This window comes from Polypterus senegalus, chromosome 6 (assembly GCF_016835505.1).
Source record: "Polypterus senegalus isolate Bchr_013 chromosome 6, ASM1683550v1, whole genome shotgun sequence".
Lineage (NCBI taxonomy): Eukaryota > Metazoa > Chordata > Cladistia > Polypteriformes > Polypteridae > Polypterus > Polypterus senegalus.
This window is the reverse complement of record NC_053159.1, coordinates 110,743,644-110,768,067: the sequence shown is the minus strand read 5'-3', so window position 1 is coordinate 110,768,067 and position 24,424 is coordinate 110,743,644. Positions and strand designations below refer to the sequence as shown.

Genomic DNA, 24,424 nt, shown 5'->3' with positions numbered 1-24,424 from the left:
CCCACAGACTAAGCAGACTAAGTGATTAGATAACACTGGAGGAACCATTATATGTCAAATTGTCTTGTCCTAATCTGTCTTATCTCTAATATTATTAAATAACAATAGGAATAGGACCTTAAATTTACAGAAATATCTAAAATATAGGGTAACTTTAGTATATTTCAAATAGAATAAACCAATGACAACTAGTCTAAAACAATCTAAAAGCACTCACCTCATAGGTGGTATTGTTGTCATAGGGATGCTTCGACTCTCTGACTTGTACAGCCATCCCGGGCTCTTCCATGAACTGGCAAGCTGTCAAAGACAAACTTGCCAGCATATTCTCACTACTTCCCTGCAACACTTTCTGTAGAATCTAAGCACACAATAGTTTAAAATTAGTTTTATTTCTTTTGAATTATGACGTTTGTAGATAACACACTCTTACCTTCTCCCACTGTTGCTTTTCTTCTAGTTGCATTAGCATGTCCAAGATATAAGCCATGTGTGAAGAACCACTGAGCTCTAGAATTTCTTCAGTAACTACCATGCCATTGGGCCACTCAGCTAGCAGAGATGCCAGTACATGTCTTGCATATAGAGTTGAAATGGCTTCATTTATTTTGAAAAGGTACTGTCGTACAGACTTGTTACTACGGGCTTCCAGCTCCTTATGCAGAAGAGCTGAGCTTTTAGTTCTTCTTTGTTTTGCATAACTAAGCTGCAAGTCACTATCGACATTAGTGATCAGCTTCTGGGTCACAAGGTTGGTTTCTTCAGCTGCCTTTTCACAACGATTTGGCTTAGACTGTACAAGAAAAAAAACAAGCTTTTTGAAACAGCTATTTGAAACAGGCACCTACTAGAAATGTATATGTGAGCCTTTTGTAAAAATATATTTATTATATATTTTATATATTACCTTCAAATATATATTAATCTACCTTATCACACTTATAATAAAAACTAGGGAAACATCTATTTTAATCCAACAACTGCATTGTATTTATTCATTCCTGGAAAAAGGTATTAAACTTGGTAAAAAAATGAACAATGGAAAGAACAGAGTAATATACTTAGTTAAATTCATTCTGCAACATAAAATTGATGAAAAAAGTGGAATTATTGTCTGAAAAAACTACATTTAATTTGTTATTTAAACTAGCCAAACTAAACCTGAATGCAACTGCATTTATGAAGAAACTTGAAAAATAACATGATTAATATAGTGATATTGTCTTTGTGCAAAATGTGGGAGTAGCCTAATCAATGTAAATGAAATTACTTTCGAGATGCTTAACATTATTAGAACTTTAGAACAATCTAGATAAGAACTGGCCATTCAGCCCAACAAAGCTTGCTAGTCCTATCCGCTTATTTCTTCCAAAAAAACATCAAGTTGAGTTTTGCAAGTCCCCAAAGTCTTACTGTCTACAACACTACTTGGTAGCTATTCCAAGTGTCTATCGTTCTTTGTGTAAAGAAAAACTTCCTAATGTTTGTGTGAAATTTACCCTTAACAAGTTTCCAAATGTGTCCCTGCGCTCTTGATGAACTCATTTTAAATTAGCAGTCTCAATCCATTGTACTAATTCCCTTTATAATTTCAAACACTTCAATCATGTCACATCTTGATCTTCTTTTGCTTAAACTGTATAGGCTCAGCTCTTTAAATCTTTCCTCATAATTCAACCCTTGTATCCCTTGAATCAGCCTAGTTTAGGGCAGAGTGGTTGCTCTGAGGCTAAGGATCTGCACTGGTATCCCGAAGGTTGCCGGTTCGAATCCTCATCATTGCCAAAAGAGATTCTACACTGCTGGGCCCTTGAGCAAGGCCCTTAACATTCACTTGATTCAGGGGCGCTGTACAATGGCTGACCCTGCGCTCTGACCCCAAGGGGTATGCGAAAACTAACAAATTCCTAATACGAGAAATTGTATAAGGCGAAATAAAGAACAAAAATATAGTTGCTCTTCTTTGGACTTTTTCTAGTGCTGTTATGTCCTTTTTGTAGTCTGGAGACCAAAACTGCATGCAATACTCCAGATGAGGCCTCACCAGTGCATTATAAAGCTCGAGCATAACCTCCTTAGACTTGTACTCCACACATCAAGCTATATAACCTAACATTCTGTTTGCCTTCTTTATGACTTCTGAACACTGTCGGGAAGTCGATAGCTTAGAGCCCACTATGACACATAAATCCTTCTCATAAGGTGTACTCTTGATTTTCTGACAGCCCACTGTGTATTCAAACCTAATATTTTTACTTCCTATGTGTAATACTTTACATTTATTGACATTAAATTTCATCTGCCATAAATCTGCCCAATTCTGTATGCTATCCAAATCCTTCTGTAATGATGCAACGGATTCCAAATTGTCTGCTAATCCACCTATCTTGGTATCATCTGCAAACTTAACCAGCTTGTTACTTATATTCCTATCTAAATAATGTATATTATTAAAAATAGCAGTGGCCCTAGCACTGACCCCTGTGGAACACCACTCTGAACGTCAACCATTTCTGATGAGGTTACTTACACCATCACCCTTTGCTTCCTGTGTCTGAGCCAATTCTGCACCCATCTAACAAGATCACCCTGAACTCCCACGTCTTTTAGTTTGATGCCCAACCACTCACGTGGCATCTTATCAAATGCTTTCTGAAAGTCAAAATAAATAATATCATATGCTCCACTTTGATCATATCCTTTGGTTGCTGCCTCACAGAATTCCAGCATGTTAGTAAAACACTACCTCCTTCTTCTGAACCCATAGTTGCTTATATCTGCCCTGTCACCCTTTTTAATGTGATGATATTTGCCATTATCCAGCCCTTCAGACTCTCTCTAGGGACTTCCTAAACATATGTGTCAAGAGTTATTATTATTGGTTTCCTTAGAATAATTCAAGAATTAAAATTATATAAAGAACAAAATATTTATTTAATGTCAATGCTTAATAAAAAGTTATATATGGGGTATTTTTATGAATATGTTTAATTTACTATGAAATTGTAAGTTAAATTCATGTAAAAAAATTTAATAATTCTAAATGATCAGCAGATACAATTTTAGTAAACAGTCACTCTGAGGATATTCGATACTACTTGATTATAGGAAGAGAAAATTAGGTTTAATCCGTTCTGTGATGTCAAAGGAACATTATTGTCATATACATAGTGCAATTAAATTCTTACTTACAAATGTTAAGTAACATGCATGCTTGTAATGGATCTTGAATATCAAATCAATATGAAACCTTACATGAGAGTCAGGCACTGGCAAGTAGTCACAAACTTGGCTAACAACCGAGATACTGTTATATTCACTAAAAAGCTTCTGTTTTAACAACATACATGTTTTAAACTCTACAGGACGAGTTAGACATAGATACAGATGGAGTAGGGTAATGTGGACTTCAATCAAAGAGTAAGAAACATGGACAATGCTAAGTTACTAAATGGAAAGTAAAAAGCTTTACCAAGGCTTACATAATAAGCAGGTCAGGGTGTGTGTTGAAAAGGGCATCATCTGAATGGAAAGCAAACAACTGGGGCAAAAGTCTATTAAGAATGCATCAGACTTCAAAAATATTAATTACAAATGTTTGCAAAATCTTTTGGTTTTACAAATTTAATTGGAATATAACAAATGAAAATTATTGATAAAAATGAATAATACAGGGTGAGTCAAAATTATGTTAACATTTGGATGGCGGAAACAATTTTTTCACAAAACATACTTCATATGTGCAAGCTAATTTACAGGAATGTCTCAACCTGTTCGCCATCATGTTCAACACATGTACCATATGTGGCACATAAATTGTCCACAAAAAATGTATATAAATATATACATAAGAGTACCATTAGTGTTAACATAATTTTGACTTACCTTGTATACTTAACATATATTATGATAAATTTTTAAAAATTATATTTTGTCCAAAATAATCTAGGAAATAATTTTAAAATAAATTAAAAACTCACCACACATGGAATGACAATCATGTCCGTGTCTACTGCTTTAGTATTCCTTTCCTCAGACCGTGACCGCTTTCTGGGCTGCCATTTCTGTGCCAGTTTTCGAATAGTCTCATCTGTTGTTATTACATCTCCATCAAACCTGAAGGAATATCATGCAAAACCTCAGACATGTAATTCTTATTCATAGCTGAAATAAATGCTATGGGTTCAAGAACAAAGAGAACAAATCTAAAATAAAACCCAATGAACATATTTTAAAGCTTATAATGTTAGCTGCCTTGAAGAAGGAAATCAGAGGATAAAATTTAGCTGCTTATTTAGCATCTCATAAACACTGCATTCTGTACTCAATCTACATGGTTTATTGTGTGGTGGGTGCAGCAACGCGCGTATTAGACTTCCTAAAGTGCTTGAGGGCTCTAACAAGGAGAATACCAAAACTCTAAAGTCTAAAACTAAAATTAATTAACACTAAAAATGAAGATATACCAAACGTTACACTTTTGATTAAAGCCAAAGATGAAAGAAACTAATTGTCCTGGTGAAAGGCTTGTCTTGTCAATGTATATTCCAAACTTTATCTCCCTCATCAATGACATTTCATTTTATTACCATTTTCAAAGTAACAAAAATGACGAGAGATCAGTTCAGGAAAATTTTATGGGGCTCTTGTTAAATTAATTTTATAAGGCTAAGAATAAGAGTTTTAAAATGACACACAGTATTAAGTACAAGTTGTTAAAATGGATGGACAGTGGAAAGTTATCTTCACTGCAAAAAAGCATTGGGACAGAAAACATTACATTTACATTAAAAACTGATAGTTCAGCCCTTTGCTTATCTTGGCATATTTATAGTTTTATTAAAAGCAGACTACTACCCAACCTCCAATGTCCTGCACAAACATCTATAAAAAAAACAACAAATGCAAGCATTCAGCCCTACTTTATAGATAAAGCTAGGTGTTTCTTCTCCTCTTCTGTTCTTGTTTTATTCACCTGTAGTAACGTTCTTGACCTTTGACTCCTCTCCCTCTTTGTTGTCTATTGTTGACATTTTGTTTGACAATAGAACCACCACACTTTTTCCAGTATTATAACCACCAATGACACGATATATTTTAAAGGTCTCACACACCATGTTCTGTGCAGTCTTCACCCCTCCCCACTTTTACAACAGTGTCAGAATGTATAGAAGCATATTTGAGAGAGAAAAAAAATAAAGAGCACAGTGAAGAAAAAAAAAGTCTTTTTCGTGCTTAAATTGGAAATTTTGACTTTAATATCATAGTTTCATTTGTCATTAAAGTAGAACGGCATAAACGTTATATTAAAACTGACCAAGCTGTCAATTGCTATGTGCTTCTGGGACTTCCTTCTGCCAAACAGAACACATTAAATTTATGATATCACAACTCTCTGCACATTTGGAATCCTTGTATTTATACTTGGTATTACTTTCATGATGAAATGTGTTAAAGCATGTCTGTTACATTTTAACAGATAAATCATTAACTTCAATTAAATAATTAATACTGTTAATAAAATACACGTGTGGGGGAGGCACAGTGGCCAAGTGGTAGCACTGCTGCCTCACAGGGAGTCATGTCCCTGGTATTCCCTGCCAAGAGTTTGCATGCTTTCCTAGTGGGTGTCCACAGTGTGCTCCAGTTTCATTCCAAGGAAATGTAGTTTTGGGGGTTTCGTGATGCTTATTTTCACTTTGTGATGAGCTGATGCCTTGTCTGGGACTGTTTCTGCCTCGTGCCCGATGCTAGCTGGAATGGATGCGTCCCTGGATTGATGGACATAATCATTAAACATCCATCCTTTTCAGAAATATTGTGGCAATGTGTCCTGGGAATTTAATGGAGGTTTTGGGCAATTCACAACACAGCAAACCTAATGTTGATTTCTCACTGTGAAGATACCTTGCACTGCCACCTGGTGGAATCTTCCAGATTTACATAAAGTATACACACAAGTATAAACAGTACATGTTAGCAGCAGTGTCCAAAGGTGCACACGTCGCATCTTGTAAAGTATAAGCATTGTCCTATCAGTTTGGCAGCATTTGCCTCTATCTGAGCAGATCGTATAGCCCTATACACTTCAGAATTCATCCTTCTACTTCTGCCAGCAGTCATATCTTCAATAAACACTAGTGAGTGACTTCCACTGACAGTCAGGCATGCCCATACCACAACACGGCCTACACCATGTTTCACAGATGATGTAGTATGCATCGGATCATGAGCTATTCCTTTTCAGCTTGTTTCATCCTTCTGGTATATACTGATCGGAGTTTCCTTTGTCCAAAGAAAAAAAAAAAAAAAGAAAATTATGGCAAAGTCTAACATGCCATTCCTATATTTGAGGTTTACCAGTGGTTTGAACATTGTGGTAAACTTTCTGTATTTACTTTTGTGAAGTCTTTTTTTGATTGTAGACTTTGCCAATGATATGCCTATCTCCCGGAAAGTGTTCTTGGTTTAAATAAATGTTGTGAAGGGGTTTTTCTTCACCAAGGGAAGAATTCTGCAATCATCCAAGACAGCTGTCTTCCATGATTGTCCTGGCCTTCTGGAGTTGCTGAGCTCACCAGTGCATTCCTTTTTTTATAACTGTAACAAATGGTTCATTTGTCCACTCCATGTGTTTCTGCTCTCTCTCTGATGTGTTTTTGTTTTCTCAGCCTAATGATAGCCTGTTTTTACTTGCACGGGCAACTCTTTGGACCTCATATTGAGAATTCACAGTAATAGTTTCCAAATCCAAATTCCACAGGTGGAATCAATTCCAAACCTTTTGCCTGTTAAATAGTTAATGAAATAATGAGGAAGCTGTTCACACCTGGCTATGGAACACCTTCTCAGTCAGTTGTCCATAAACTATTGAGCCCCTGAAAATAAGAAGACTATGCAGAAAAATATCTGTCATTCCTGAACAGTTCATACAATATTTTTGGTAAACCCCTTAAAGCCAAGCGAATGTCTACACTTCAATGACATAATCATTTCTTTATTTCAAATCCACTGTGGTGAAGAGCCAGAATTATGAAAATTGTGTCACTGTCCAAATATTTATGGACGTGACTCTATATTTCATATTTAAATCAGCAACATTTCAAAATGTGATCAGGTTTGCTCAACTTGCACTAAGTAAAAGGCCATCAGCATTTCACCAGAAACTACTGCTTGTCAACAGCTACGTTCCACACAAACTATGGCAAGTGTCTGATACAGCGTAAAGCACTTAGTATATGAAATTTACAACCAGCATCAATCTGTAGTGAGGAAAGAAGAACACAGTGGTCAGAGAAGGCTGCGAGTCAATAGCACAATGCTTGAAAGCAGCTCACTCGCAGTGTTTTCACAGACACAGCATATGTTTCTTTTCTTTCAAAAGAACTTGAAAAAGTAGCTGCCATACAGCTACAGTCCAGTCTTACTCATTACAATCAACCTGATGTGTTTCACTTTGGCTTTGGAATAGCCCACAGTATGGAGGTTGGGATCATGCACTGATACAATATGCTGCCGCATCCACCACACAATGAACCTCCTCAGAATCCCAAATTAGGACCCGAATGCAGCTGTGCAAATGGAATAAAACTGTAAAAGTTTTTTCTTTTTTTTTTTAAATAAAAACTGTGGCTGGAGTGTCAATCTTGCCACCATCCCCCAAATTTTCCCTTGAACTTTAGAGGACCTGCTGGCAGAGCTGGATGCATGTTAATGTCATACCCAGGACAGAGCAATTACAGGTCAAAGGCCTTGCTCAAGGGCCCAACGGAGTAGAGTCACTTCTGGTATTTACGGGATTCAAACCAGCAACCTTTCTGATTGACGGCTCAGATCCCTCGCCTCAGAGCCACAACAGTATAGAAACAACATTAATTTGTATTGTCAATGACATTTTAAAGTTGTTTGATTTATGGGATGGTACAGTTTTTATGTTGTAAGGTTTGTGTGCAGCTTTTCAAACTATTAATCCCTGTTCCATTACACTATCTTAAAAATTACATTGGCCTCTCAAGCACTGTGCTCACTTGGTATATTTATTACTTATTAAATCAATGTCAGGAAATACAGAATGTGATAGCAGAACTCAGTCATTAAGATCACAGATGGATATGGTGCTCCCCATATGGAATGTTTATCTTATGGGTGCAGATACTTTGGATCTCGGCTACACCTGGGAGAAAAAAGGCTTATTACCCACTACAATGCTGCCAACCTTGGATGACCTGATCATCTGTCAGTAAACCTGCTGCCAGTTTACAAGCAGAGGCAAAAATGTGAAGAGCCAGGTTAAAAAAGCATTACAGTAACAGACTAAAGAAGCACAGGATAAGACTGCTTTGTTTGTGCAAATTGAGACACGTTTATAAACTCCTCAACTGTGGGTCAACACTGATAAAAAGAAAATTTCTGAAAGCAGAAGGCAATGTATTATAAAGTGGTGAAATGGCAAACTACAAAAAATGTAAATTCAAACTCAGTATGACAATTGAAGTGGCTAAATGTCAGTATGGAACTAACCTAGATACAACATTTAGAAGCTGTAGCAATTTGTGTCAGTTTTGGTAGGGATTAGGGATGCTTACAGACTACAAAGTATGATCTAATCTAGTCTAGTCTGTATTTTACTTTCATTAAGTTAATTTTGATCATGACAATAAACAGCCCACCATTCAGTTACTTGTAGATTCATCTTTTTTGTTTCAGTACATGACAAAAGGAGAACTTTTAAATAAGTTAATCTCCATAAGGCATCTGGGGTGGAAAGAATTTCAGGGTGTGAAACCTGTAGCAGACAATTAGCTGATATCTTCAATGACATCATTAATAGTCCACTGGTAGAGTCTGCTTCAAAAGGCCAGCAATTATCCCTGTGACTAAAACAAAAGATGACCGTCTGAATAATTAGACGGCCCTTACTTCAATCATGATACAGTGTTTTGACAGACTGGTGCTGGGACACATTAAACATTATATTCCAGATAATCATGATCGCCACTAATATGCATATCACCACAATCGATAATACAAAATGCTATGCTAAAATTCTGTTTGTAGAGTGCAGCTTAGCATTCAACACTGTTGTAACATCAAAGCTCACCTATAAATTTTCAAATTTAAGACTTAGTGCCACACTCTGCAATTGGAATTTGGCCTAGACAATGGCTGAATATGCGGTCTGAAGTAGTGTCTGATGACATAAGAACAAGTCTCACCTTAAAGGATGCCTTCTGCATGGAGTGTGGAGAGGGGGAAATATTTTGGGGGAAAACCAGCTGACCTGGGTACACTCAGAAAATGGCTATTAAACCGGTGACAATGATGAACAAAGACTGAACTCTACAGTGTTTAACTTTGTGTTTTGTTTTATGTATTCATGTATGTAAATGGTTTAATATTTTATGTCAATTTATCACAGTTGAAGGTGCTATACTATACAAACATTTTTAAAATGGATGCAAAAACAATTAATTTATAGGAAAGGCATATTTTCTGCATGCTGTAATTGTGGATGGAAAAGACACTGCAATGCAAGCTAAGTGAAGAATGTTCAAATTTATATAAAATGTCTAGTCACAACCCACAACTGTAAGGTATTCAGGTCATTTTAGAAGCGCTTTACGCACATACAGTGGTGTGAAAAACTATTTGCCCCCTTCCTGATTTCTTATTCTTTTGCATGTTTGTCACACAAAATGTTTCTGATCATCAAACACATTTAACCAATATTAAAATATAACACAAGTAAACACAAAATGCAGTTTTTAAATGATGGTTTTTATTATTTAGGGAGAGAAAAAAATCCAAACCTACATGGCCCTGTGTGAAAAAGTAATTGCCCCCTTGTTAAAAAATAACCTAACTGTGGTGTATCACACCTGAGTTCAATTTCCGTAGCCACCCCCAGGCCTGATTACTGCCACACGTTTCAATCAAGAAATCACTTAAATAGGAGCTGCCTGACACAGAGAAGTAGACCAAAAGCACCTCAAAAGCTAGACATCATGCCAAGATCCAAAGAAATTCAGGAACAAATGAGAACAGAAGTAATTGAGATCTATCAGTCTGGTAAAGGTTATAAAGCCATTTCTAAGGTTTGGGACTCCAGCGAACCACAGTGAGAGCCATTATCCACAAATGGCAAAAACATGGAACAGTGGTGAACCTTCTCAGGAGTGGCCGGCCGACCAAAATTACCCCAAGAGCGCAGAGACGACTCATCCGAGAGGTCACAAAAGACCCCAGGACAACGTCTAAAGAACTGCAGGCCTCACTTGCCTCAATTAAGGTCAGTGTTCACGACTCCACCATAAGAAAGAGACTGGGCAAAAACGGCCTGCATGGCAGATTTCCAAGACGCAAACCACTGTTAAGCAAAAAGAACATTAGGGCTTGTCTCAATTTTGCTAAGAAACATCTCAATGATTGCCAAGACTTTTGAGAAAATACCTTGTGGACTGATGAGACAAAAGTGATGAGACCAGCAAATCCACCTCTGAATGGCTGAAGAAAAACAAAATGAAGACTTTGGAGTGGCCTAGTCAAAGTCCTGACCTGAATCCAATTGAGATGCTATGGCATGACCTTAAAAAGGCGGTTCATGCTAGAAAACCCTCAAATAAAGCTGAATTACAACAATTCTGCAAAGATGAGTGGGCCAAAATTCCTCCAGAGCGCCGTAAAAGACTCATTGCAAGTTATCGCAAAAACACTTGATTGCAGTTATTGCTGCTAAGGGTGGCCCAACCAGTTATTAGGTTTAGGGGGCAATTACTTTTTCACACAGGGCCATGTAGGTTTGGATTTTTCTCCCTAAATAATAAAAACCATCATTTAAAAACTGCATTTTGTGTTTACTTGTGTTATATTTGACTAATGGTTAAATGTGTTTGATGATCAGAAACATTTTGTGTGACAAACATGCAAAAGAATAAGAAATCAGGAAGGGGGCAAATAGTTTTTCACACCACTGTATTCACATATTTACTTCGCTTATGTCTCCACTGGAGCTGGCAAAGCATCTTCATATCAGGTCTGCTATGCTTGATGTTTACCTACAGAGCAGTAAATGGGTCATCACCTATGAACTGTATATGGAAAAACTCCCGGGATCCTATACTCCTTCTCTCCTGCATAGCTCTGATAGTGAATAGCATCTGATGATGCCATTTTTTTGTGGAATCAAATCTTAATCCAGATCCTTTTCATGTGTAGCTCCTTGCAGGGGAATGAGCTCAACACTTCCACATAAACTTCTGTATTTAAGACTCTCTTGCTATGTGAATATCTGTTTAACTGGCCTTCACGGGTCTTTGTAAATTAAGGACAGATTAACTAGGTTTGTGTTCTGTTTGGTTTAGATGTCTTCAATTGTGATGTTCAATTTTGTAACCTTGTCCTATAACACTTGTTCCTCGTTCCCCAAGACTGATACTCCCTCGATTATGTTGACCTCTTTTGAAAATCACTTTGGAGAAAAGTATCTAAGTGAAAAATGTATATGTAAAATGTACCACTGTACATTGGTTGAAAATTACAGACTACAATACACACTTATATAAAAAATGCATATACAGTGCATCCAGAAAGAGCGCATCACTTTTTCCACATTTTGTTATGTTACAGCCTTATTCCAAAATGGATTAAATTCATTTTTTCCTCAGAATTCTACACACAACGACCAAAAATAACAACGTGAAAAAAGTTTACTTGAGGTTTTTGCAAATTTATTAAAAAAAAAAACTGACAAAGCACATGTACATACAGTGGGTACGGAAAGTATTCAGACCTCCTTCAATTTTTCACACTTTAAATTAATTTATTTCCTCATTAATGTACACACAGCACCCCATATTGACAGACAAAAAATAATAATTTTTGAAATTTTTGCAGATTTATTAAAAAAGAAAAACTGAAATATCACATGGTCCTAAGTATTCAGACCCTTTGCTCAGTATTTAGTAGAAGCACCCTTTTGAGCTAATACAGCCATGAGTCTTCTTGGGAAAGATGCAACAAGTTTTTCACACCTGTATTTGGGGATCCTCTGCCATTCCTCCTTGCAGATCCTCTCCAGTTCTGTCAGGTTGTATGGTAAACGTTGGTGGTCAGCCATTTTTAGGTCTCTCCAGAGATGCTCAATTGGGTTTAAGTCAGGGCTCTGGTTGGGCCATTCAAGAACAGTCACAGAGTTGTTGTTGTGAAGCCACTCCTTCGTTATTTTAGCTGTGTGCTTAGGGTCATTGTCTTGTTGGGAGGTAAACCTTCGGCCCAGTCTGAGGTCCTTAGCACTCTGGAGAAGGTTTTTGTCCAGGATATCCCTGTACTTGGCCGCATTCATCTTTCCCTCGATTGCAATCAGTCGTCCTGACCCTGCAGCTGAAAAACACCCCCACAGCATGATGTGGCCACCACCATGTTTCACTGAGGGGACTGTAAGAGACAAGTGATGAGTAGTGCCTGGTTGTCTCCACACACTGAGGAGAGGCAAGACACATGACAGCCCACATGGAGTTTGCTAAATGACACCTGAAGGACTCGGAGATGGTGAGAAATAAGATTCTCTGGTCTGATGAGACCAAGATAGAACTTTTAGGCCTTAATTCTAAGCGGTATGTGTGGAGACAACCAGGCACTGCGCATCACTTGTCCAATACAGACCCCACAGTGAAGCATGGCGGTGGCAGCATCATGCTGTGGTGGTGTTTTTCACCTGCAGGGACAGGACGACTGGTTGCAATGAACGTTTACCATCCAACCTGACAGAACTGGAGAGGATTTGCAAGGAGGAATGGCAGAGGATCCCCAAATCGAGGTGTGAAAAACTTGTTGCATCTTTCCCAAGAAGACTCATGGCTGATTAGCTCAAAAAGGTATTTTTACTAAATACTGAGCAAAGGGTCTGAATACTTAGGACCATGTGATATTTCAGTTTTTCTTTTTTAATAAATCTGCAAAAATTTCAAAAATTCTTTTTTTTGTCTGTCAATATGGGGTGCTGTGTGTACATTAATGAGGAAAAAAATTAATGTAAATGATTTTAGCAAATGGCTGCAATATAACAAAGAGTGAAAAATTGAAGGGGGTCTGAATACTTTCCGTACCCACTGTAAGTATTCATAGCCTTTGCCATGAAGGTCAAAATTGAGCTCAGGTGCATCCTGTTTTTCCTGATCATCCTTGAGATGTTTCTGCAGCTTAATTGGAGTCCACCTGTGGTAAATTCAGTTGATTGGACATGATTTGGAAAGGCACACACCTGTCTATATAAGGTCCCACAGTTGACAGTTCATGTCAGAGCACAAACCAAGCATGAAGTCAAAGGAATTGTCTGTAGACCTCCTGAGACAGGATTGTCTCGAGACACAAATCTGGGGAAGGTTAGACAAAAATTTCTGCTGCTTTGAAGGTCCCAATGAGCACAGTGGCCTCCATCATCCGTAAGTGGAAGAAGTTCGAAACCCCCAGGACTCTTCCTAGAGCTGGCCGGCCATCTAAACTGAGAGATCGGGGGAGAAGGGCCTTAGTCAGGGAGGTGACCAAGAACCCGATGGTCACTCTGTCAGAGCTCCAGAGGTCCTCTGTGGAGAGAGGAGAACCTTCCAGAAGGACAACCATCTCTGCAGCAATCCACCAATCAGACCTGTATGGTAGAGTGGCCAGACAGAAGCCACTCCTTAGTAAAAGGCACATGGCAGCCCGCCTGGAGTTTGCCAAAACGCACCTGAAGGACTCTCAGACCATGAAAAACAAAATTCTCTGCTCTGATGAGACAAAGATTGAACTCTTTGGTATGAATGCCAGGCGTCAAGTTTGGAGGAAACCAGGCACAGCTCATCACCAGGCCAATACCATCCCCACAGTGAAGCATGGTGGTGGCAGCATCATGCTGTGGGGATGTTTTTCAGTGGCAGGAACTGGAAGACTAGTCAGGATAAAGGGAAAGATCACTGCAGCAATGTACAGAGACATCCTGGATGAAAACCTGCTCCAGAGTGCTTTTAACCTCAGACTGGGGCGACGGTTCATTTTTCAGCAGGACAACGACATTAAGCACACAGCCAAGATATCAAAGGAGTGGCTTCAGGACAACTCTGTGAATGTCCTTGAGTGGCCCAGCCACAGCCCAGACTTGAATCCGATTGAACATCTCTGGAGAGATTTTAAAATGGCTGTGCACCGACACTTCCCATCCAACCTGATGGAGCTTGAGAGGTGCTGCAAAAAGGAATGGGCGAAACTGGCCAAGGATAGGTGTGCCAAGCTTGTGGCATCATATTCAAAAAGACTTGAGGCTGTAATTGCTGCCAAAGGTGCATCGAGAAAGTACTGAGCAAAGGATGTGAATACTTATGTACATGTGATTTCTCAGTTTTTAAATTTTTAATAAATTTGCAAAAACCTTAAGTAAACTTTTTTCATGTTGTCATGTTGTGTGTAGAATTCTGAGGAAAAAAATGAATTTAATAACAAAATGTGGAAAAAGTGATGCGCTGTGAATACTTTCCGGATGCACTGTATAAATTTAAAGGTTTTGTTATACTCAAAGTGCTTAAAAAAAGACATACCGTTTCTGAACCTCAATGAAGAAAGAGTCAGTCCTCTTCATTTGCAGCTCATACATGGCTCTTAAAATATGAAGCGGGGCATTAAGTGCATCGTGTGTAATCTGCAACACAAATTACACCCATGAGATAAGATAAATTCCATAATTTAAAGAAGTAGTTGGTTTTGAGTGTTTCACGTTAACCCACACTAAAACTGTTGTTAATTCTACAATACTGCTTATGTCCTATAAAATAAAAATGTTATTAAATAAATAGCTGAAATACTTATGTTTGATCTAAAACACTCTAACCATATTTACATGCTCTAACCTGAAAGCAAATCTTTGTTTCTTCATCAAGTCCATCAAGTGGGTCTAACTTATTTTGTTCCAGATCATCTGTGTAAATGCTAGAATGGTCTGATTCCAGTTCTTTGTCAACCTCCTTCTCTTCATTGTCTGTGTCTGTTGCTTCAGTTATTAAATGAATTTCTTTTTTAGAGGAGTAAAGCATTATGGAAAGTATCTATTTTTTAAAAAGAAAAAAAAAACTTAGTACAGTTATAGAAGATTACTGAAAGTTCTACTATAATGAGTCTATTTATACTCACTTCTAAGTCTCTTAAAAGCCACATCTTGCTAAATCCAGTGCCTTTCCTGCATTTTCGAACCAGAAGCTTAATTAGTCCAGACTGCAGAATGGCTTCTTGGGCCTCCAGTACACCATGTTTCTGTTATTGGAATTAAAAAAAAATTATTAGTGATGCACCAGTGTGACAACTTCTGGCTGATAACGATAAGTGATTATTTGAAAATGAAAAAGAAAAAAAAAAAAACCCCGTCCAATATTGATTGTGTGATGATTCTGCTGGCATTGGATAAGTACATTTATTAAAGTGTAATAAATGACATTCACAAAATGTGAAAAATCAAAGTGCACATTGTTTTGGTATGAAAATGATACCAATTCTTGGCATACAAATAAACAAAAACAGTCTTGGAATTCCACATTTTTTAACTTTAACTCAATCATTTTAAGCCACTGTTCAGTCACTTTAATTCAGTGTAGGCAACATTAACATTAGCTTAATAAACAAAATATACAGACATATATATTATTTCATAACATAACTGCTCTCTGTTACACATTTCAAATAACTGTTTTATTTAGAATAACAAAAAACCTGCCATAACAGACTGTAAAGTGTGATGAATTCCATTATGTACCGAGTAATACTTTGCGCTTTTGCACCGTCTGAGTGGAATTTTCTTAGACTATTACATTTTTGCATTATTGACAAAGTTCCAATATCGTTGGCCAACACTGGACCTTAAACGTTCTTGACTGAAGCAGATTTATTTTTCAGAAACTTGCCATGTTCTTAGTATGCATTGTCTTGAGGTGAGCAATGAGATTTGTGGTATTGTAGTTTTTACTAGTACTCCCTCTTCATGAAATTTGTGCAGAACAGAATTTGCAAATACTATTTCTAGTATCATCCACACGAACGCTAATGTGAATCCACACAACAGACATTTTTCTACCTGCTAAGTTTCTTTGCTGGAGCATCATGAGAAATATTTTTGCAATGGTAATAATGGGCAGTATACAGTATATCACTTACTTCTAACAATTAGCTGAGAGCCATTTGTAGCATTTTCTTAACAACAGTGTACAATCGGTACATTTCTAATATAGATCATTAAAAGATGCAAAGATTGTTTTCAGGCACATACCTTAATCACTGCTATTTTTATTTTATTTCCACTTGCTTGTGTATCACAATAGCACATTGGCTAGCACTGCTGCTTTAATAAGCCAGGGTCTTAAAATTGGCAACACTACAGTTTGGAGTCCCCACGATGAAGTCACGTTTCTGAGAAGCAGAAAACTAAGCAATTTCTGATGTTGCCCAATTAAGGCAGCCTTTCCCTGATACCAATTGTTAAAACCAAACCAGAAAAATGCTGGGTAGAGGTGTTTGGTGAGCGCAATGTTCATTCACATCTGGATATCTCCCTTTCACCCACATCTCCTAGCTGTCTTTACTCAGTTATTCCTGGTTGAGTTGTGTTTACCATATATAAATGTATGTGGTAGTTCTGTATTTGACCAGTTAAAAATTATACCCTGATCATTTTGTACAATGCTTAAAAGGTTTGGATGATCAAAAGTATTAAGTGTGGAATAGGACACTTCACAAACAATTAAAGCTAATTTACTACAAAAAAAACAAAATACAACACATATCTTGTATTACACTGTTCCTATATATGACAGATCTGCAGAACTAGAAAAGAGGTCTTAAACAGTGACTGAAGCATATAGTCTACATTATTCACCAAATGAGCACAAGACGTCAATTTAAATGACCAAAAAAAAAAGAATCAGAGCACTAGCCAAATATCTGAACTTTACATCAAAATCAGTCATCAAATTGTGTCACTGACCACTGTGCTAAAACTTACAAAAACAGAATTTAAAAATATTCCTCTTCTCTTACACATACTAGGCTTCTAATTTTCTGTCCAAAGTCCAAATGTTTTCTTGCAGTTTGACACAGGTGCAATCACAGGGCATCTGGTTGGTCAGATTTTATCTGAGTATAACTGACATTACTGAGGACTAAATATAACTACAATTACAGTTGATGTACCCTGGGAAATACAACAAATTTGGTCACCTTAATTAAGTACATGATACTACCAAGGAGTACCATTAACATGATATGTTTTATAATAATGCAACTATTTTGCTTTCATATATTTTATACATTCTTAAGACTATGATATTGTTGTTAACAAGCAAATAAGCAAAAAAAAAAAAAAATATCTTAAACACATTTTGCATGTTGCTGAATTTGATACTTTTCCTTCTCTCTCTTAGTTATAGAAATTCAATACAAATATTCCACTCTTCCTGAGTTTCAAGCATGGCCTCACACTAAAAATGTCTATAGCACTTTGCTCAGAAGAAACCTTGGCAAAGAGTTTCAAACCATCTTGAGTAAGTGGCACACATGGCATTAGACCATTACAGAACTTACTGTATAAAAAAATCAATCAACACTCACTGAAACCAGGCTGATTTAGGTTTGAGAGAAAGGGACATGCACCCTGGTAATTATATGTCAGTAAGTTGAGAAATAGAATTACCGGTAGATTAGTAAAGAAAATTTGTATAATATTTAAAAGCAGCTGATCAGAAATAGGATAGTAATTTAAAGTGACTTTTCAATATCTCACGTAGTGCTGGGCGATATACCAGTTCATACCAAAAACTGTTTTTTATTTTTGTTATGATATGAATTTTTCTTATACCGGAACACCGGTTTAAATAGTCTAAACAACGTTCGGAACGTGGCGCAGCGGGAAATTGTTTAAGGGGGGACCTTTTTCACTGCTCCACCACTAAACAGGAATGCAACACAGTACATGCATTAGTGGAGGTATTGAGCAGTGAAAATGGACAGAGAACATTCCTAAAAGGAAGATGTAGCAGACGATAAAGTTGAACGTGTTGACACAGAAGAAATTTTGACGAAAAAAGGTGCCGTGTCTGTTGTCTGAAGATACTTTGGATTTGTGGACCATTATGTTCAAATGTGTGAATACTGTTTCTATACTACTGGATAATACTGCAGGCCAAGTTGTACTTGTTTTATTTTTTTCTCAATACTGTGTAATGTACCTGGTTATTGTGTAATAGTGTGACGATGCTGGTCCCCCTACTGACTCCCTCTTCCCACATGGGAATCTGTTGAACCAACACCATCGATAGTTATGACCAAAGTTGAGCTGAGAAATCTCATTGAAGTCAGGGGATGGTGGAAAGTGCTCAAGTGCTTTTGTTAAAAACAGTCAAAAGTAAAACCAAAAGTGTCCATTTTGCAGTGTTCAGAAAAATACAGTACCCATATAAATAGCAAATCCATAAAACAAGTGAAACGTGGGAATAAAATCCATAAAAAATAAATCTGTTAAAATAGATGTTAAAATGCAGTCTCTCTCCTCGCCCAATCGCAGCACACCACTTTGTCTCCAAGGTCTCACCCTTTACGGGCATTGCTGGCGGACCCTCTGCAGTACGAATTGCTTTCTGCCAACTCCTCTCCTGGCTGCCGCCACACTGAGCAGCCAGACCATCTGAGCTTGGCACACTTCCCATCTTCCTTCGCGCTCACTCAAGATACTCCTCAGATCCATTGGGAGGTCTTACATTTTGCTTGCCCCACTCTACACACTCAGTCAGTGGGATGAACCAGCCCCAGATCACCTCAGCCTGCGCTCCCTCATGGAGCCCCAGCTCGTGCTGCCTTCACATTCCTGGTGTCTATCATGACTGCCTTTTCCCTTCTTTAACCTCCTTGTGTTCTATCTTTTCTTTTTTGCTTCCCCTTATCCTGCCGACCTATAAATATACATCTCTGTGGGTGCAGCGCCGATGAAGCAATAGAGAATGATCGGGTGCTACTCGCCCCAATCAACTCATCAACTCCCTGCGGTCGTGCAATCCCGTTTTGAAGTAACAGTATTATTACTGGAAGTTGCACTATTATTTATTTCATTGTTATTATTTATTAGTTTAAATATTATGCAGTTTAATGATGGTAAAGTTGTTTAAATAGTCACTTGGTGTCAGTGGACAGAGATTGTTAACATTAACAGAAAGTGTAGTTGGTTTACAAAAAATATTTACTATTTATTCCTACTCTAAGACATGTTCAGTGCAATACAACTTTTGACAAGCACCTCTGGATATTTTACTAAGTCTAAATGCCTCTTTGGATGGTTGACAATATGTTGTCAAAATTGTTGTTTAAGATGTTTACAAAATTTGTTCAATAAAAAGGTTCTATATTTTGAGTGCAACTGCCATGCAAAGCGATTCCTTCTCTTCATTAGTGCCCTCCTCCTTGAAAACTATCACTTTATAGGGCCATGCAAACCTGTATTAATACTTGTGTTCACATTAAAATGTTTTTGTGTACAATGCACAATCCTCATGACAGTGGAATAGGTTATTCTTAGCCAGTCTATTGCAGTAATTGCAGTGGAAAATCTGGTTAACTCATGCATGGAAAAAAAATACCATTAAATACCATGAACCCAGTACAATTTTGAAAAATACAGTGATATAGAATTTTGGTCATTCCGCCAAGCACTAATCTCACGTGTAAGTAAAGAAAAAAATAACACATACAGCTGTGGAAATTGTATTGGGATGTACAATATAGGTTAATTTTTTTCCCTACTTATTTTTAATTACTAGTAAAAATAGATGCAAAATAATTAAAACAGCTTCCTTTATCTCATTACAAGTGCAGCATTAGAAACTAACCTTAATAGTATTGTAGAGTCCTTTCAAAGCTAGTGACAGAACCCATGAAGCTTCCACAGCATCCATTTGGCTGTTATCAACATTAGCCTCCAGAAAATAGTTGATGATAAAAATGAAGTGCTGGAGGTGATGGATAAGCTGAGCAGAGGCGCTTTGTACAGAGCAGGAATCATCAATAGCATGATCATGAGGCGTTATAAGCTGATAATCTTTCACTACAAACAAGAACAGGAAAAATCACAATAGAAATGCTACACTTAAATCCACTGATCAATTTGATCACTTGGTATTGTAACATGGGATTCAGTTAACCATATGTCAAATCCAGGTTAAAACTAAATTTTCTGCATTAGACACTAAAGACTACACCATATACAGCCTAATGGGGCATATTGGAAGGGCCCGCGTCTTGAGCTGGAATTTTCTGCAGCATCTGAAATTAAACATGGTGGACAAAATTTGCAACCCTACTCACACACTAAAAGATCAGCATCATGCAATTTGATTCTGAATAAGTTAGACAATTGCAAAAATAAAGCAAGTAAACATAATTTTAAAACACTCATCAATCCACTTTTAACCCACTAAATTCAGGTCAGGCTTGTGGGAGATGGAGAGCACCTCACCATCAATTTGGGGCATGGCAGTAAGCAACCTTGGACAGGACACTAGTCTATTGGAAGGCACACCCATACAAAAAAACATTCTAATACTAACTGGTCAACTAACCTGTTCTCCTCTTGCGTGTTTTTACATCCACTACAGCAGCTCTGTTTTTCTCAGTAAAATGCTTCAGAATGATTACATCATGATGTTCATTGGCATTGTCTAAGAAAACTGAGTGAGTACCCATGCACAGAACCTGAAAATGAAAAGGTAGTCAGCAAAATAGGCAGGTGCCCCCCTTTCCACCTGTATTGACAAACTTCAAATCACTTATACTTTCCATCTTTAATAAAGAAAATTTGTTTCTATGCTATGTTCCTCAAATCTTTTTTGGTGTGGGTCCATGATATAAATGACCGCTCAGTGCATAGGAGAGAGAGGGGCGGAAGAAATATTTTCAAAGAACAGAAAACTCCTACCAGTGCTATGATACCTCAGGTAAATTACACTGCATGCTAATATATTCCATAGGTTGTTATTTGAGACTACCATTGACAAATGGAACTGACAGATCCAGGCACTTAAGGGATTATTAATATGTAAATGGAGGGTTGTATTCCTGCATTGCATATCAGGTAGTATAATGCATGGTACTTGGGCCTACACTATACTCATAGAAGAACACAGAATTTATGTCAACCTTTCAAAGTAATAAAACAGGTTTTAAACACCCAAAAGTGAAATGGAAATTAATGTTTTAGATACCGAGGTGCTGGACTTTTCTAGTAGCATGTAAATGAATATTTGCTCCAATTGCCTTTTTTGGGATTATTAGTGTAATACAACAACCCCTATTCCCCTTACTTATAGCGAGCACTTTTTCATGCTGAGAAATGTGGTGGTAAATAATAGGATTGGAATCTAATTGCTTGTAAGGTGGCTTTCCATTGCACTTTTTTATAGAAATGTGGAATATCCTCTACAGTACACTAAATGACTAGGGCTGCTTGTTTAGTTACTTTTGTTGTTGTTTCTATGGACACCAGACAGGCTATATTTAGAAATTAGCTGAGTACATTTATTTCTTGAATGTGTCTTTGTAGCACTTTAATTGTTCTAAATTGAAAGACAAAATTGAAAATTTAACACAAATTAGAGCATTATCTTCGTTACATCCCTTAAACTACACTGTAACATCCAGTCTGGACCCAGAAAAATTATAGTAAAACATCCATAATATGTTACTAGCTTGTTAATGAAGATTAGAATTAGACATAACAACATTTAAATCTTGATGCAATTACTTGTTTTTCTTTAATGCAGTAAGTAGTTTTTAAAAAGTCAAAGGAAAATAGTTTAATTCAATAAAGTGTAAGCCACCACAGTGTGGAAAAAAATAGGAATAGATGTGATGCATCACACTTAAAGAACCATGTCTACAGACAATTAATTAAAAACACTAACCTCTGGGAATCCCACAAGTACAAGCAAAGTAAACAGGTTGGTACGTTTAAGATGAAAAGGCAGCTGCTTCATACAGTATTTTGTGAAGGCAGCAATAACATTACTCCACTGAGGGCATGTATTCAAATCACGAAGGATGTCTGCCACAGAGCAAGCCCAGTCCAAACCAATTCGGCTGCAAGAAAAGAGACACATTTTAAAAATCCAAAAACAGCAACACAAATTTGTGCTTTCACACTGTATTCTTAGCTTAACTTAGATTTTCATAAAAATATATTAAAAAATCTTGTTGACTTGTATTTACACATGTTTGTATACTCACAACAGAAAACAAAGTGATACGATTTTTATAATGAAATAGAATTTATAAAAAATTGGTAAATCTCAAAACAGATACAGAATGAATAATAATTTTCATTTAACATTTCATATACTGAATTACAGTTCCAAGTACTACAGAAGTGGAAGCACAAGAGCATCTCAGAAAAAGCACAAATGAACAAATCGAGTGTTTAGCAGCAGCAGAATAGATTATCTGATAATTTACCAGGAGATGAAAGCAAATTCTTGACACATGGGGATAAAAAGAAGAGCAGTTACAGTTGCTGAGAACACAAACAGTTAATTATTAAACTAAACATAAGTTACAGATAACTATGCATTTTTGGAAAGTGGAGCTTATTTAGAGTTGATGGGAAAAACAAGTGCTTCAGGGGGCAGTGTTAGTAACCTGATAATGATAAGGCAATCTGACAAATGGACCTGGCTTGTTTAGAAAATTCGGCCACTTTAAATTTAGCTTCAGCCTCTCCATACTCTACTGTAGTCGATGCATGGCCAAAATCAGCCACATGGTGAGTGGGTAACAATGAGACTGGTGGCTAAAAATTAAAAAGTTAAACTCTCAGCACAGAGCTCATCAATTTGGACCTGGGCCTGGTACTCAACACTCAGCAGCACATCTGTTGAGGCAGATAACAAAATAGTTCTCATGACTGGTGATGCAGAATGTTATAATTCCAAACTATGCTGATCCTGTAGTTAAATATAAAATACTAAAATGCCTCCCAAAGCAAAGATATTTCGCACTAAAGGTAAACTGGACCTCATGATCAATGATAATCACCTTATTTCTAAATTATGTGCATTGACAATACTGTTTTTCAGCAATTTCAAAAATTAAAAAGGAACTTTGTATCTCTGTGCACCAAACCTAAAAGAAAATGGCAGAGTTTAATTGTATCCTCTTATGAAGATTACACAGAGCAGGGGTTCTTAACCTGAGGTCCGTGGACTGATGGGTTTCAGGGGGTCTGTGAGGGTCAGATAGAAATTAACATTTATATTCACTATACAGCCAGGTACTGTTGATTTACAGTAGATGTAGTAGAAGTAGTAGTAATGGTAGTAGAAAAATGTAGCAATATTTTATAAAAAATTTAATATTTTATTTAAATAATTTGAATTTAATATTTTCTATTTTTCTATACCTTCTTCAAGCAAGGTATAATGAAGGTGAAGGGACTTGTGCTGCCTATAAAGCTTGCATATAAGGTGCAATTTTGCTTCATTTCTCTTTGCATTGATAAATGGCTAACATGGTATATCACTCTACTACTACAGAATGTTATGACATTTTTAGTAAATAAAAGTTGTCAGCCAGTATTAATTGCACTATTTTAAATTAAATATATGCTTACATTTTGATTCTTCTAAAGAATCTAAAAAATGTAAAATAAAACATTAAGTGAAAAAGTTTTGTTTTTTTTCTTTTTCACCCATACTATACTGTTTTTCAGCTTTCGGGCAGTTGAGTTAACATACACCTGTAAAGTGGGAATGCTGTTATTTTTAGAAATTTGAGACATTTAGGTAAAACTATAGTTAATATAGCATTAGCTTAGGTAGTACGGTAGTGCAGACTGATTAGCACTGCCACTTTCCCAATCCAGTGTATTTTGTTCAAATAGAGCACCTGAATGTCTGTGTGGAGTTAGAATGTGTCTTGTGTTTTTCTTCAGTTTTCCTCCTACATTCTCAAAGCCTTGTAGTTTTGGATAAATGAGTGTGGGTGTGTGTGTGTGAGTAGACCAGATACCCCGTCCAGGCCTCTCTTCACCACTGTGTCCAGTACTGCCAGGATAGGTTCTTGCTCCTTGCCCCTATGAACTGAAGTAAGTGGGTTTGAGCACGACTATGATTTTATTAGTTTGCTTCATCAGAGAAAATATTTGCTACAACATTTCCATGAACTACTGCCAAAACCAAATTACATTTCTAAAAGACCATAACAAAATGTAAAGGTGAATTGTGTTATCACAGAGAAAGGCATTCTGCTAAGTATTTTTTGCTGGTGGATTGTCCATCTTTTCTGAGTTAGAGGTGGCAACCGATGCTATAGCAGATTACTTTGAAGGTTATGCTTGATCAAATCCTTTAGTTATTGTTGCATGCTTTAGGGCCTGTTC

At 37.0% G+C, this 24,424-nt stretch overlaps 1 protein-coding gene across 2 annotated transcripts in view; it reads right to left on the bottom strand.

The window, feature by feature from the left end:
- Positions 1-24,424, bottom strand: part of zzef1 (zinc finger, ZZ-type with EF hand domain 1) — a 273,801-nt gene that overhangs the window by 35,631 nt on the left and 213,746 nt on the right. For both annotated transcript variants that reach the window (XM_039756776.1, XM_039756777.1), the window contains 9 exons: positions 21,957-22,131; positions 20,616-20,748; positions 19,887-20,101; positions 15,157-15,276; positions 14,877-15,071; positions 14,568-14,668; positions 3,981-4,116; positions 434-793; positions 218-361 (listed from right to left, as the gene is read on the bottom strand). In XM_039756776.1, coding sequence (XP_039612710.1) covers positions 218-361; positions 434-793; positions 3,981-4,116; positions 14,568-14,668; positions 14,877-15,071; positions 15,157-15,276; positions 19,887-20,101; positions 20,616-20,748; positions 21,957-22,131 — 1,579 coding nt within the window. The remainder of the gene's footprint in view (positions 1-217; positions 362-433; positions 794-3,980; positions 4,117-14,567; positions 14,669-14,876; positions 15,072-15,156; positions 15,277-19,886; positions 20,102-20,615; positions 20,749-21,956; positions 22,132-24,424) is intronic.